Source organism: Cercospora kikuchii, assembly GCF_019650295.1.
Source record: "Cercospora kikuchii DNA, contig_00001, whole genome shotgun sequence".
Classification (NCBI taxonomy): domain Eukaryota; kingdom Fungi; phylum Ascomycota; class Dothideomycetes; order Mycosphaerellales; family Mycosphaerellaceae; genus Cercospora; species Cercospora kikuchii.
In genome coordinates this window covers 3899656-3911672 of record NW_025408582.1, presented here as the reverse complement: position 1 = coordinate 3911672, position 12017 = coordinate 3899656, and the positions used below count along the sequence as shown (strand labels likewise).

The 12017-nt window shown below is 53.0% G+C and overlaps 6 protein-coding genes across 6 annotated transcripts; 2 read left to right on the top strand and 4 right to left on the bottom strand.

Annotated features, from left to right (window-relative positions):
* Positions 1 to 840: 840 nt before the first annotated feature.
* On the top strand, positions 841 to 2490 carry CKM354_000152600 (uncharacterized protein; the record flags this gene model as incomplete). The annotated part of the gene is made up of 1 exon (XM_044796654.1): positions 841 to 2490. One exon carries the CDS (start codon positions 841 to 843, stop codon positions 2488 to 2490), a length of 1650 nt encoding a protein of 549 aa, XP_044652589.1.
* A 282-nt stretch (positions 2491 to 2772) lies between these two features.
* Positions 2773 to 3417, bottom strand: CKM354_000152500 (uncharacterized protein; the record flags this gene model as incomplete). Its single annotated transcript, XM_044796653.1, has 1 exon — positions 2773 to 3417. The coding sequence occupies one exon, from the start codon at positions 3415 to 3417 to the stop codon at positions 2773 to 2775; it is 645 nt and encodes a 214-aa protein (XP_044652588.1).
* Positions 3418 to 3827: 410 nt separating this feature from the next.
* Positions 3828 to 5934, bottom strand: CKM354_000152400 (uncharacterized protein; the record flags this gene model as incomplete). The annotated part of the gene is made up of 7 exons (XM_044796652.1): positions 3828 to 3927; positions 3978 to 4592; positions 4641 to 5073; positions 5124 to 5206; positions 5259 to 5399; positions 5481 to 5640; positions 5694 to 5934. 7 exons carry the CDS (start codon positions 5932 to 5934, stop codon positions 3828 to 3830), a joined length of 1773 nt encoding a protein of 590 aa, XP_044652587.1.
* A 2033-nt stretch (positions 5935 to 7967) lies between these two features.
* On the bottom strand, positions 7968 to 8225 carry CKM354_000152300 (uncharacterized protein; the record flags this gene model as incomplete). Its single annotated transcript, XM_044796651.1, has 1 exon — positions 7968 to 8225. One exon carries the CDS (start codon positions 8223 to 8225, stop codon positions 7968 to 7970), a length of 258 nt encoding a protein of 85 aa, XP_044652586.1.
* A 526-nt stretch (positions 8226 to 8751) lies between these two features.
* Positions 8752 to 10230, bottom strand: CKM354_000152200 (mRNA splicing protein SLU7; the record flags this gene model as incomplete). The annotated part of the gene is made up of 1 exon (XM_044796650.1): positions 8752 to 10230. One exon carries the CDS (start codon positions 10228 to 10230, stop codon positions 8752 to 8754), a length of 1479 nt encoding a protein of 492 aa, XP_044652585.1.
* A 436-nt stretch (positions 10231 to 10666) lies between these two features.
* Positions 10667 to 11743, top strand: CKM354_000152100 (phosphopantothenate--cysteine ligase CAB2; the record flags this gene model as incomplete). The annotated part of the gene is made up of 1 exon (XM_044796649.1): positions 10667 to 11743. One exon carries the CDS (start codon positions 10667 to 10669, stop codon positions 11741 to 11743), a length of 1077 nt encoding a protein of 358 aa, XP_044652584.1.
* Positions 11744 to 12017: the final 274 nt, after the last annotated feature.

The following is a 12017-nucleotide window of genomic DNA, read 5'->3' as shown; positions in this document are numbered from 1 at the left end:
CGGGGTGTGCATTACTCTGTCTCGTGCCTGCCCACCATGGTTTGTGATCACGGCGGACGACTCGGGATGTGTAAGCTGAAACATCGAAGCCAGCCGGTCTGCGATAAATCGCCTGCCATTATACGCCGGTGACAACCATGGAGCGTCGTGAGGAGTGAAAGAGCCTCTTTGGTTTGCGAAAGTTCGAGTAAGTGAGGAAGCGAAGTCAGGATTAAGTTTGGCACTTGTCTAACTGGTGTTCCGTCTAGCAGACCCACAGAGAGCGACCATTCATGGTCGCCGCAAATCATCATCATCGTAACTGATGCCCTGATACACCTCTCGGGTTGGTAAAGCGAACCACGACTGCGACCATGGGCCCAATTCCCACATGACTGCTTCCTATCTTTCCGGTAGTTGTATAGAGCAAGAACAATGATTTCCCCCGCACCTATCACCGCAACTGCAGAAACCAGAATTCGCTTATGAGCTCGCCTCAGATCGATTATATGAGAACTGCACATGGATGAACGCAAGGGTCGGCTGGCCCATATCTTGTCGTAACCCGCCAATGGGAACGATGCTTGAGAGCTGACATCGCAGCTGCTACGCCTAAGGAGCTATTATCCACCCGTGAGCTTGCAGCTTGTCTCCCCAATCTGGAGCTCGACGCACGGATCGGTTCATGTGAATCTCTCAAATCTCTTGTCCAGCTTGGCTGCACCCCAAATGACGCGCACGTGCCACATTCAATAGCGGTACACAGAGGGTTAAATAGGTATGTCGAGGTTCACAAATCTGATCCTAAGTACGTGACTGTTGCTTCGGTTCTATTGTTTCTTCCGTAACACAATAGCAACGATGAAGTCGTCGGTATCCTTGTTCGTTCTTAGCCTCTTCTCCTTTTACCCTGTGCCCTCAGCTTGGGCAGCTGTCTCAGCAACCGCCAATGCGGATTCTGTTGCCGCACAGGCAGATATCTTCAATGAAGACCTTATCTCACCCACAAGGTCATTGGTTACCAGAGGAGGTGGTCGGAAGAACCGAAAATGTCTCCGCGAATTCGAAACTTGCCACTCTAGGACCGTCATGCTCGCAGCAAAATCGCAAGACCTTGAAGAACAGAGACTGCGAATGGGTCATAGCCTGGACTACTATACAGGCTTGGCCGCGCAGCAATCATGTGGCTCCCAGAAGAACAAATCTGATGCGTATCTTGATGAAAAATGGACACGTCGAGGAGTAGACGAGCCCATTGCCAATCACGAATCTAACCGGCAGGCGTCTCTTACGTCCACGTACAGCACGGACACTGCTGCAACCGCGATGACACGAGTTGATGCCTCAAGCTCAGGAACTTCCACAACGACCGGAACCGGCCGGCCCACGTCGACCGACGTCGAGTTTTGTGACAAGGAGTTGAAGTGCTTGGTCAACGTGCGAGACCATGAACGCCAGATTGCGATGTTACAGCAGGATCTCGACCATAAGCAGGCCAGAATCAACGACTTACTGCATGAAATGGCCGTTTGCGCCAACAAGATGCCTCCGGCACAGCCCCGCAACGCCTATGCGACTTCTCAGCCGATCCAGCGGCGTGGCCTGGAGGGTCGAGATCCGAATTGGGACGCGATGATGGCCTCTTACTCGACTTGGGTAGATGCCTGTAAAAGAGAGAAAACAGACCTCGAAGGCGTCAGTAAAAGAGTGGCCGAAGCTTTGGCACGGGGCCAAAAGGTAGCCGCCATCAATTATCTTGGGGGAACACCTGCAGCCCCTGCAAGCAAAAGCTCATCTCCATCTGTACAAGCGACATCTTCACTGCCCAGTGATCCAAAGTTTCGAAATCGCAATGGCAAGCCTAAACCTGAAAAAACGAGGCTGGAAAATGTATGGGACGAGTTTGAACGCTGTACCACCGCTTTACAAGCTGTTCAAGAGAAAATCAAAGCGGACTACCACGCGATCCAAGTCGTCCAAAAGGGAATGATGTTTGATGAGACCCCAATGAAGCGGAAACGCGAAGAACCGGTGCCAATTCCTGATCCATACGCGAATAGTGCCGAGGCGGCGCGTGTTGAGGCAGCTCAGAACGAGCAAGCAAAGGATCAGCCAGTGATCGTGGAAAAACGAATGGACGACCTAGCCAAACGCGGTGACGAGCTCGATATGTATGCCACCGCTTTTGAGCACGCGAATCAAGTCGTAGATATGTGGCAACACCGGTACGAGGATGCTTTCAACCAGCTGATCCCACTGTACGCCGAACTGGCCGAAATGACTTGGGGATGGGTTCGCCATGAGCAGCACAAGGCCGAGACATTATTGGCAGGCAAAACGAAGTCGCCGAGCGCCATGACCGTGACTGTGGCCGCGACGCCCAGCAGAGTAGCGGCGGAAGACGCCGCGCTTCCTATTACTACTCTGCAGACGAGTACGAGAGGCGCGTCTGTCCAGAGTGACCTCGCGGACTCTATAAAGCCAGCGACTACGTCCATGCCTTGGAGTTGAACCCCACTAGCTGGAGAGACCTAATCTATCGTTCGACACCAAAGATTTTGGATCATCATCAGACAATGGGCCCACGTTCAGGCTAATTCTGCAAGCTATCGGGCCCTCCTCGCCTTTTGCAAAGAGAAGGAAACCAAATTTGGTTGCGTTAAGCAAACTATGAAACAAGTAACGAGCTATATTCCAACATAATATCTGATATTATACCTTGCCAACAATGTTTCTTCGCCTCTAGCTTGATGTTCGATTGGATTCGACGAGCCGTTACTCAAATGAATCAATTCATTCAGAGAACGCCGGCCGTATCATCAAGTGTTCCATATACCCATTCGACCCTGGCATCTCCACACTCCCTTGATCCTCAAATCCAAGCTTCATGTACAATGGTGCAGCTTTCGCGTTCGCCTCGACAAAAGTCACGAGTCCAGCCTCATCCGCAATTCTCCCTGCAGCTTCCAACAATTTCCTCGCAAGGCCTCGTCCCTTGTAGTCATGATCAACGCCAAAGAGTTCAAGAAGGTAATTCTTCTGTCCAGCGTATTGTCCAGGAGGCTCAAAAGCTTTCTTCCGTCCTTCGATGATGGTATCAACAGCGGGTATGAGTAGTGACGCATCGTGATCCGGAGTCAATTCGTATTGCGACATGAACCCTCCTGAACGATCATCTGCCTGCATGAGTCGGAGGCAAAGGACTCCAACAACGCGAGTGGCAGGTTCTGCTGAAGGATCGTACCCAATGAGAACATGACAAGCTTGTGCATTGATTTCATCGGTGTAGACTCGTGTCCACCATTCGACAACAGCCGGCGTATCCGGAAAGCATCCTTTGATATATGGGTTCACAGGATGGAAAGATCTCTTGACGATTGTTGTGAGAGAAGGCACTTCTGCCAGGGTTGCTTCTCGGATCTCGATGGGTGCGGTCATCGTTGTTAAATTGCGAGACTGAACTGGGTTGTAGGGGTAAAATGCAGAATGTCGTGAAGATGAAAGTCGAGGATGGAGCTTATGGAGCTCGATTGCACCTTACGCAGTGGGCAGGATGACTAATGTGATTGGTGGAGGTGGAGGACGACAGAATCCCAGACTTGCTTGGCACGCCCTGAGATTGCCAGTCATGGACGATGGACCCACGTTAGGTCCATCCAGACAACATCAGACGAAGAATGCTCGCGAGTCGGTCGAATGACTCATCATCGACCAATTGGGTTGGTTGAAACCGCGCTCCGTGAACAACCCATGACGAGAGATGCTCGAACTTCATAGAACGTTGAATAGCGTGTTACTGCAATTATAACCACTATCTGCTGGCTGATCTACAGCACATCTGGCCGATCTTACAAGGCCACAGCGATTCTGTTTGTCTGGAACCTCTTCGTGTTTGGAATGCACAACGCACAAACCATGGCGCAGAAGCCGAAAGCGATACTGACGTACCTGTATTTCTGTTAGTTGGATTTCGTGCATGCGAGGGAAAATCGACATACCAAACAAGGTGCAGAGCCTCAGCATAAGCCCATTGAGCGCCATAAGCAGCTTGAGCGAGGATACCTGGGGTGACACCTGGCACAGCGGTGATTTGTGTTGGAGCAGTCAAGAAGGTGCCTACGAAAGTTTCGGCGCTCTCCAATGGTAGACCAGCTTGCACGGCATACGTGCCAACCTTGACGGGCAGAACCTCTGTGAGCTTCTTGACGAAGACGCTGTAGTAGATCGAGTATCCGATGGCACCGCCAACGGCGCGGACGGAGAGTGACAGCGCAGCGCAGGTAGTGATGAGAGCGTCGGGGCAGGCAATCATAGCGGCTGTAGCAGCTGGAACGATGACACCACCAAGACCGAAGGCAGCGAAAGAGGCCAAAGCCACGGACTGGTACTCGTTGTCAGGGCTCATGCTCGCAAGGGATCCACCGAAAGCAGTAAGCATCAACGCAGCCATGAAGAGGATCCAGCGAATGCCGCTGGTCCAGACACTGAGGAGTGCGTTCCAGAAGATGGCACCAAATGCGGTCGCGCAGGCAACTGGCAGACCTCGCCAGCCGATGGCGATTGGGCTGGCGCTCCATACGGTAGAGATGGTGAGTGGCCAGAAGTTGAGCAGACTGCAAGTAGTTAGTAACGGGTGTAAAATGTGCAGCGCTGGTGCTCACCTGAAGAAGTTCATGCCCGCAACGAATGCAACTGCGAAGGAGAAACCAACGACGCGTTGACCCACGAACAACTCTTTTGGAATCATGGGGTGCTTAGCAAACTTCCATTCCCAAACAACCCAGGCTGCCAGGAGCCCGATACCGAAGAGGAGAATGCAGAGAGTATAGGCACTGGTCCATGGGTGTGTGTAGCCACCTGCCTGAAGAGCGACGAGCAACAAGGTGAGACCTGTGATGGAGAGAGCACCACCGACATAATCGATACGCTTGGCGACTTGACCGAAGCTCATTCCCTCGGCACGCACGTGAGCGTGTGGGAAGTAGAAGAGTGCGAGACCGACAAGGGTGATGCCGTTATAGATGAGAGAGATCCAAATTCCCCATCGCCAGGTTGGGTTGGACCCACGGGTGCTGAAAAGCTCAGAGTACATGACTAGGCCACAGTCAGCGTGTGCGTCGGACACAGCGAGGGACTGACCTTACCGTATGGGCAGAAGGGCAGGACGAAGGCGGTCAAAACCGCAAGAGAGTAACCTCGTTGCTTGACTGGGACAGTCTCGGCAAGTCTGGGGACCGTTAGTCTCGTGTCAACGCAGCCTTCAGGATTCTCCAGCTTACCCAGCCAGACCAGTCAATTCTCCGATACCAGCACCGGCACCAGCCAAAGCCATACCGGCGAGCGCTTGTCCGAGTTGGTGAGCAGTTCCGAGCACAATACAGCCGATGCAGAGAAGCATAGCACCGAACAAGGCGATGTATCTGCAGTTGACGACAACGTTAGCAAGCGTCCAATGTCCGACTTCCGGTGATATCAACAGGGAGACGGATGATATGGCTTACCGCTTGCCGAACAGATCTTGCAGGTAACCCACAAATGGGCATACAGCTGCGATAGCCAAGGTGTTGGCGACTGGCAGCCATCCGATAATATCAGCAGCACCAAGGTCCTTGGCGATGAATGAAAGGGTGCCACCAGTGAAGTAGAGAGGAATTTGGGAGCCTACTAAGGGTCAGCGCTTGCGATTAAGGCAGCAAGCAGTCGAAGTGGCTCACCAGTATACAGCATGCTCAAGAAGCACGCAGCAAGAATCTTCTTGACTGTCCACGCGACCTTGCCATCGGAGTCATCGCCCTTGAAGGCCTGGTGATTCTCGATATCAACGGCGACGAGAGTCTCGTGGGTTTCGACCTTCTGAAGGCCGCCTGCTGCGCGATAATCATTTGAAGCATTGTCGGAGTTCGTCTCGACCTGCTCGAGGTTCTGCCCCGCGGCCTTCTCGTCGTACGTCGCCATGGCTGCTATGAAAAAGGAGGAGCAGAGGGGATAACGCGAGAGATGGAAGCTGAGGGAGACGCGATAGCACTATCCTATATGCTCTGACTCCGTTCCAATCTATCGTGAGCCACACGTGCGGAGTCTCACTATTCACGAATGCGTGGCTTCGCGGCAATATCCTGCGAAAAGGACGTCTCGACAGCTTCGACTCAGGCTTCCCGCTGCTGTCGCCGTGGCTATTGGTCTCTTGCGCTGCGGCTCCGCGTCTAGATCAGATTCCCGTGTGGTCTGGTGCTAGAAGTCGCGATGTACCGCACGTGGCAGACAAGCCCTGGTGCATGGCCCAGACTCCATAAGCGAGGTTGCACGAAAAGGCTATGGGGGTGCCTTCTCCCAGACAAGGTAAGTGTATGCACGACTTCTGGGGGACCGTGGAAATGTGTAGAGGTTGGTCCAATGAGAGGAGTGGTTCGCAGGCGGGCGAGCTGGGTGTACGATGCGACATGCGGGGAGAGTTTGTGGAGTGCATTTTAAGGCGTTGATGTGGCGTTTGTCTGGCCAGGGTGCTCACACGCGTCCAGTACCAACTCAGGCCAGAACCGGGAGACTTTGAAAGGAGTATGAGTCTCGTAGTGGTGCACGCGCAACGCGAGAAGATACAAATCGTGGTGTCGTTAGCCGAAGCCCGGCCTGCTTGTGATGCGAACAATCGCCCGCCAGGCACCGCAAACTCGGAACGGGTGCTAGATGCTCAGCTCGATGCACGAGGCCTAGTGCAGCTCACCATAGTGCTCTTGTGGAAGTGCAAGTGGTATCACACCGGTATTCTCCGCGAGCTGGCAGCTCCTGCAATGGCCTCACCTGGTCTTGCCCGTTTGGCAGTTGTCTTGACAGTCGATGGAGACGCGGAGCGCTGCTCCCAGTACCATTGAAATCGCTTGGTGCTGAAGTAGAGGAGCACGACGCGACAAGATGCGCATGTCATCTTCCATTGCGAAAGCTGCAGATGCGGGCGTGCGGCGCACGAGGTGACCACGAGGGACACGAGTCAATCACAGCTCTGCACAGACGCCTGCATGACTTGCGCCACTCCTTATTCCCGATCTTGAGCTTCAGTCAAAGTATGGGAACAGTACGGCCGCATCAACCAACGACGAAATCCCGCGACTCCGAGGCCGACTCGACTACATCGAGGAATGAACCATCACGCAGCTGCACAAGTAGCTTTTTCGGCCATCCGCTCACGTCAGACTCGGTCCTGGAAAATGGCAAATTTGCCAAAATGTCCATGACGGTGCTATACTCCTCAGCCATACACCTCTGATGCGAAGATAAGGGTGATGCAGTCAAGTTCTGCAAGAGATTCGCCGTCTGAGCAGACATGCAAGATGGCAATGTAGCCGAGAGAGGCGTCAGCAGCGACGAGCTCTGTCTCTATGTCGGCCTTCGCACGCTGCTGTGTGAACCTTAAGACTGGCGTCTTTCCGTCTCCCAGAAGTTCCAGCAGCTTCACTCTATCGACCACAAACATCTCCTCGCAAGAGCAGAATCCTGTAGCATGAACGCATTCGAAATCTTCTTTCTTAATGGAGGCGATATCACACTTGTGGATGGTGCAGCCTTGATGCCTCGGATCAGACCGGTGACGTTTCACAGGCTTGAGTAGCATTCGAGTGCTGATAAACTTGAAAGATCCCCAGGCTCTGTAAGCTTCGAATGGAAGCCGTCCACCTTGCTCAACCATAATTTTCAAGTCATGCGGATCTGGCCAGGGGTCGTAGAATTCTGGGCTTGGCCAGCTGGCTGGCCGGAACACCTCCAAGCATGCGTAAAAGATCGCATCGAAAGTTGCAGCAATTCCAATTACCACCATGCGAGAAGTACTGAAGGGCCTTCTTCCAACGATCGGTGAGATGTGACGGCGGCATTGCCGTAAGTGCTCCTGTCTGGAAGACCGGAACTCATGATCCTCTGCGCTGACGGCTTGGACCCAGCGACGAAGCTTTTGCTCCAGTGATTGTGTGGTGATGACCAGGTCGCATTCCGCGCTGTTACTCGCAGGCTTGACATATCCGAATGAGAGAATAGTGGGCCAAGAATTTCTTAAGCAGCGAAACGAAAAAGCAGGTTTGGAGAATGCAATCCCGTTCTCTATCAGGCAGTCGAGCGGCGATTTTGAGATCTTCGAGTTGAAAGTAAGGCTTCAGATATTCCAAGAAAGGTACTCCAATGTAATCCTCGCGAGCGACATACGGCACGTAATCGCCCTCTTGCCAGGTGGCTCCAGGCCACAACGTGAGATGATCCATGGTGCCCTAGTGATCCGTGGCTGGGGACGCAAAGCGACAACTATTTCGGTCGTCCTTTTGTTGTTGTATGATGCCCCATAGCGCTCAGCAGAGTTATGCCGGAACTCGCTAAGAATCGTCGGGGTTGTATGTGTGATGGGACATGGTAGTGAATCCTTCTCAGCACTCGACTATGCCATAGTGCTATGTGGCCAGCAAAGTCAGGGCACCATGAGCACTGTCATATTAGCATGCCTGTCTCACGTCTGCCACACCATCTGCAAGCAATATCGTGACTCGATTGTACTGCAACGTAGTGTGCTCAAGTCATAGGCGAGGTTGAAGATAATAATAGCAACTGCTGTGCAACCTTCGAAGCGCGACTGAGACACAGTGCTGTGAGCTTGCTTGAAAGTGGTGCACGTGAGTCGGTCTTTCACGCACTGTGGCGTACTATCAATTCAGGATGGCGACTTGAAGATGTATTGGATGAAGTGACATTAATAGACCTCCCGAGCGCTTCGTCAGCCTATCTCCAATATATCACCTACATACCTAACAACTCATCCTTTCCCAGCATTTTGGCCATCGGATCGTTCGCGTTCGTCTTTTCCCTTCTGTACTTCTCCATCTCCTCTTCGGTCACACCACTTTTCAACTCTTCCATTCTCCTTCGACTCTCATCTTGATTCTGCTTCTCAGGGCGATCAACACCATTAGGTATATGCTTCTCCTCACGCTCGTCTTCCAGTGCCGCAGCATCTGGGTCGACTCGTTCGGCATTGTTCGACTCCTCGGCAGAAGGAAGTGTAAGTCCTCGTGAGAACTGCTCCGATTCCTCAAAGGCGTGTTTTCCGGCCTCGCCAGTACAAAAGCTGTTCTTGACGATGCTGTGACAGCATTGATAGCCCCACTGCCCATCTTTCCACCAGCTGCCGAAGACCGAGGTGTGATTGTTGATGTACACGTCCTCCGCGTACATGCTCTTCTCCTTCTTCTCCGCCTCGCCTTTGATCCTGCCTCGTTCATCATATTCGACATATCGTTCGTTACTCGTCACGCCCGCGGCAGCAAGTTTCGCAGCAGTCTTCTTCGCAGATGCGTCTTGTACTCCGTACTTGTCTGCCAGCATCTTCCTCTTTGCTTCCGCCTTCTGCGTTTCTTCTTCGGCTTTCCGCTTCCGCGTAAGGAGCGCTTCTGTTGGATTGGCTTGCATATGTATTCGATCCTTGTCGCCGCGCTCTTGCGTCTCCCAAGCATACGTCTGTGCTCGCTCGAATTCTGCCGCATCGCCGCTCTGCTTGCCCGCGAAGCCATCGTCGGCGTCCAGACTGTTGGAATCACCGCCACCAGAATCAATCATGCTCCGCGTCTTTGGGTCGTACTTTGCGCTGTCCAGGTCGAGGTTGACAAGATACTTCGCAGTGTCCTCTCGTAATCGCAGATTTCGTGTCGACGTAGCCTGTTTACGACCCATATCTGTCTCGGCTTCGTACTTGTCACCCTCTTCTGCCCCCTCGTCCTCCCCTTCTCCATCTCTCTTCGCAGCCTGCTTCCTCATCTTCTCGACAGCCTCGTAGTCCTCGATGACTTCCTTGTACTCGCTTGCATCGAACCCATTCCAGCGATCTCTTTTCGCGTCCCACCCGAGTTCCACCTTGCACACTACCTCATCGGCTTGAATGTCTTTGCCGGTCCAGCGCGCGCCCTTCTTCCGCTTCCGTTGCAGACAGTCTTTTTCCTTGTGTGACATAGACCCGCAGTTCTGGCAGGCACCTTTGCGGTATTTGGTCGCTGCCGGGCCTTTGACAGCTCCTCGATTATACCATTGTGCAGCAGCGAGTGAGTCTTTCTCCTTTTGCGAATCATTTTGCAGACGCTGATGCTCGAGGTAATCGGCATCGGATGAGACAGTCGAATCATCGATATAGAACGGCTTTTTGGCGATGAAGGAGGGAATGTACTCGTTGCGGTCGTTGCTTTTGGGGGCGTCCTTGTTCGCACCCGTTGCTGGATTGGGCGGCATGGTGGCGGTGATATTGGTGGGTGGCGGAGAGATTGTTGTCGCAAGTACGTCTGTGAAGCTGGTAGCAGAAAGTGAGCTCGGAGCGGAGAAACTGCTTCCGACGTCGTTCTCAATCCTCACGCCGCAGAATCAATACTGACAGGTGGATGACTACATTTCCGAACGTCCACTTCGGCGCAATGGAACCATCATCGCTCGTCCCGACCTGTCTCACTATCTTTGGGTGTGGAGTGCTGCCGCTGGGATAACAGACTCACCTGTACCTCTGGCGACGCTGAGAAGTCCCCGGACACACTAATCACTGTCGCTTGCTTACAAAAGCAAACACGTTGGCTGGATGGGAGATAAGAGACAAGCCTGAAGAGAGCCAGCTACCGCCTCAATCATATGCTCAGCTGAGCCGTTGCCAACAAGTAGCTGCACGCTGCCACCAGCCATGGAGTACTTCGACGTCAACCCCAGACCTCATGACCTGGAGCGGCACTCGACTCTGGCCCGAACCTTCATACAACAGCACGCTGACGCTGGGCGGCGGGTGGCCCTGGTCACATCTGGAGGCACCACAGTCCCTCTGGAGAACCAGACTGTGCGTTTCATCGACAACTTCTCTGCCGGAACGAGAGGCGCCACCTCTGCCGAATACTTCCTGGAAAATGGATATGCAGTCATCTTCTTGCATCGCCAATTTTCGCTCTTGCCGTACTCTCGCCATTACAGCCACAGTACCAACTGCTTTCTGGATTACATGTCGTACTCCGAGGATGGGCCGGTAGCAGTGCAGTCGCGATATCAGCAACAGATGGGCGACGTCTTGAAGCGGTATCGAACGGCCAAGAAAGAGAACACGCTGCTTTTGCTGCCCTTCGTCACAGTCAATGAGTATCTTTGGAACCTGCGGGAGCTGGCCATGCTTATGCAACCTCTGGGCGCCAATGCTTTGTTCTACCTCGCAGCAGCGGTCTCAGACTTCTTCGTTCCTGCCGAGAAAATGGTCGAGCACAAGATCCAGAGTTCTGAAGACTTCAACAAGCAGCCGAATGGCGATTCTGGGGAGCACGCTAAGCAGCCTGCCGCGCATATGGAAGGCAAGCTCCTCAAAATCGATCTAGATCCTGTCCCCAAATTCCTCAAATTGCTTGTCGACGGCTGGGCACCACGGGCGATGATCATATCTTTCAAACTTGAGACCGACCCTCCTTTGCTGTCCGAGAAATGCGCCTATGCTCTCAAGAAGTATGCCCATCACCTCGTCATCGGTAATCTGCTCAACACACGCAAGCATGAGGTGCTTTTTGTCTCTGCAGAAGGAGGCGAGAAGTGGATTCGTGTGCCGATGAACAGGAGGGCGAAGAGTGGGACTGCGAAACTGCAGGAAGGTCAAATTGCGGATGACGGGGACAGTAGAGAGCCGCCGGTAGAGATTGAGAGTCTCATCATTCCGGAAGTCAAGAAGCTGCATACCTCGATGATCGAACAAGGAGACCCGAGGAGGCCAAGTCAGGATAGAACGTGATCACGCTTGATGAAAATCATTTCAAAGCGGCTGAGAGAGCTACTGGTAGACATGGCCGCTCGTAGCGATCTACGGAGGAAAAGAGTAGACTTAGAAATGTCTTCGAGCTTCTTGCGGTGGCTGAGCAAGCTTAACAAGCGATCGTTACCAGCGCCGATCTTGCTCTAAAGCAAGCTTGCGAACGTGTACATACAATTGTGCAACGCGAAGGTTTATGTCTTGGACTTGCGGATCAGCCTAGTTCAACAAAACTACTGCTAGACAAACATGCATC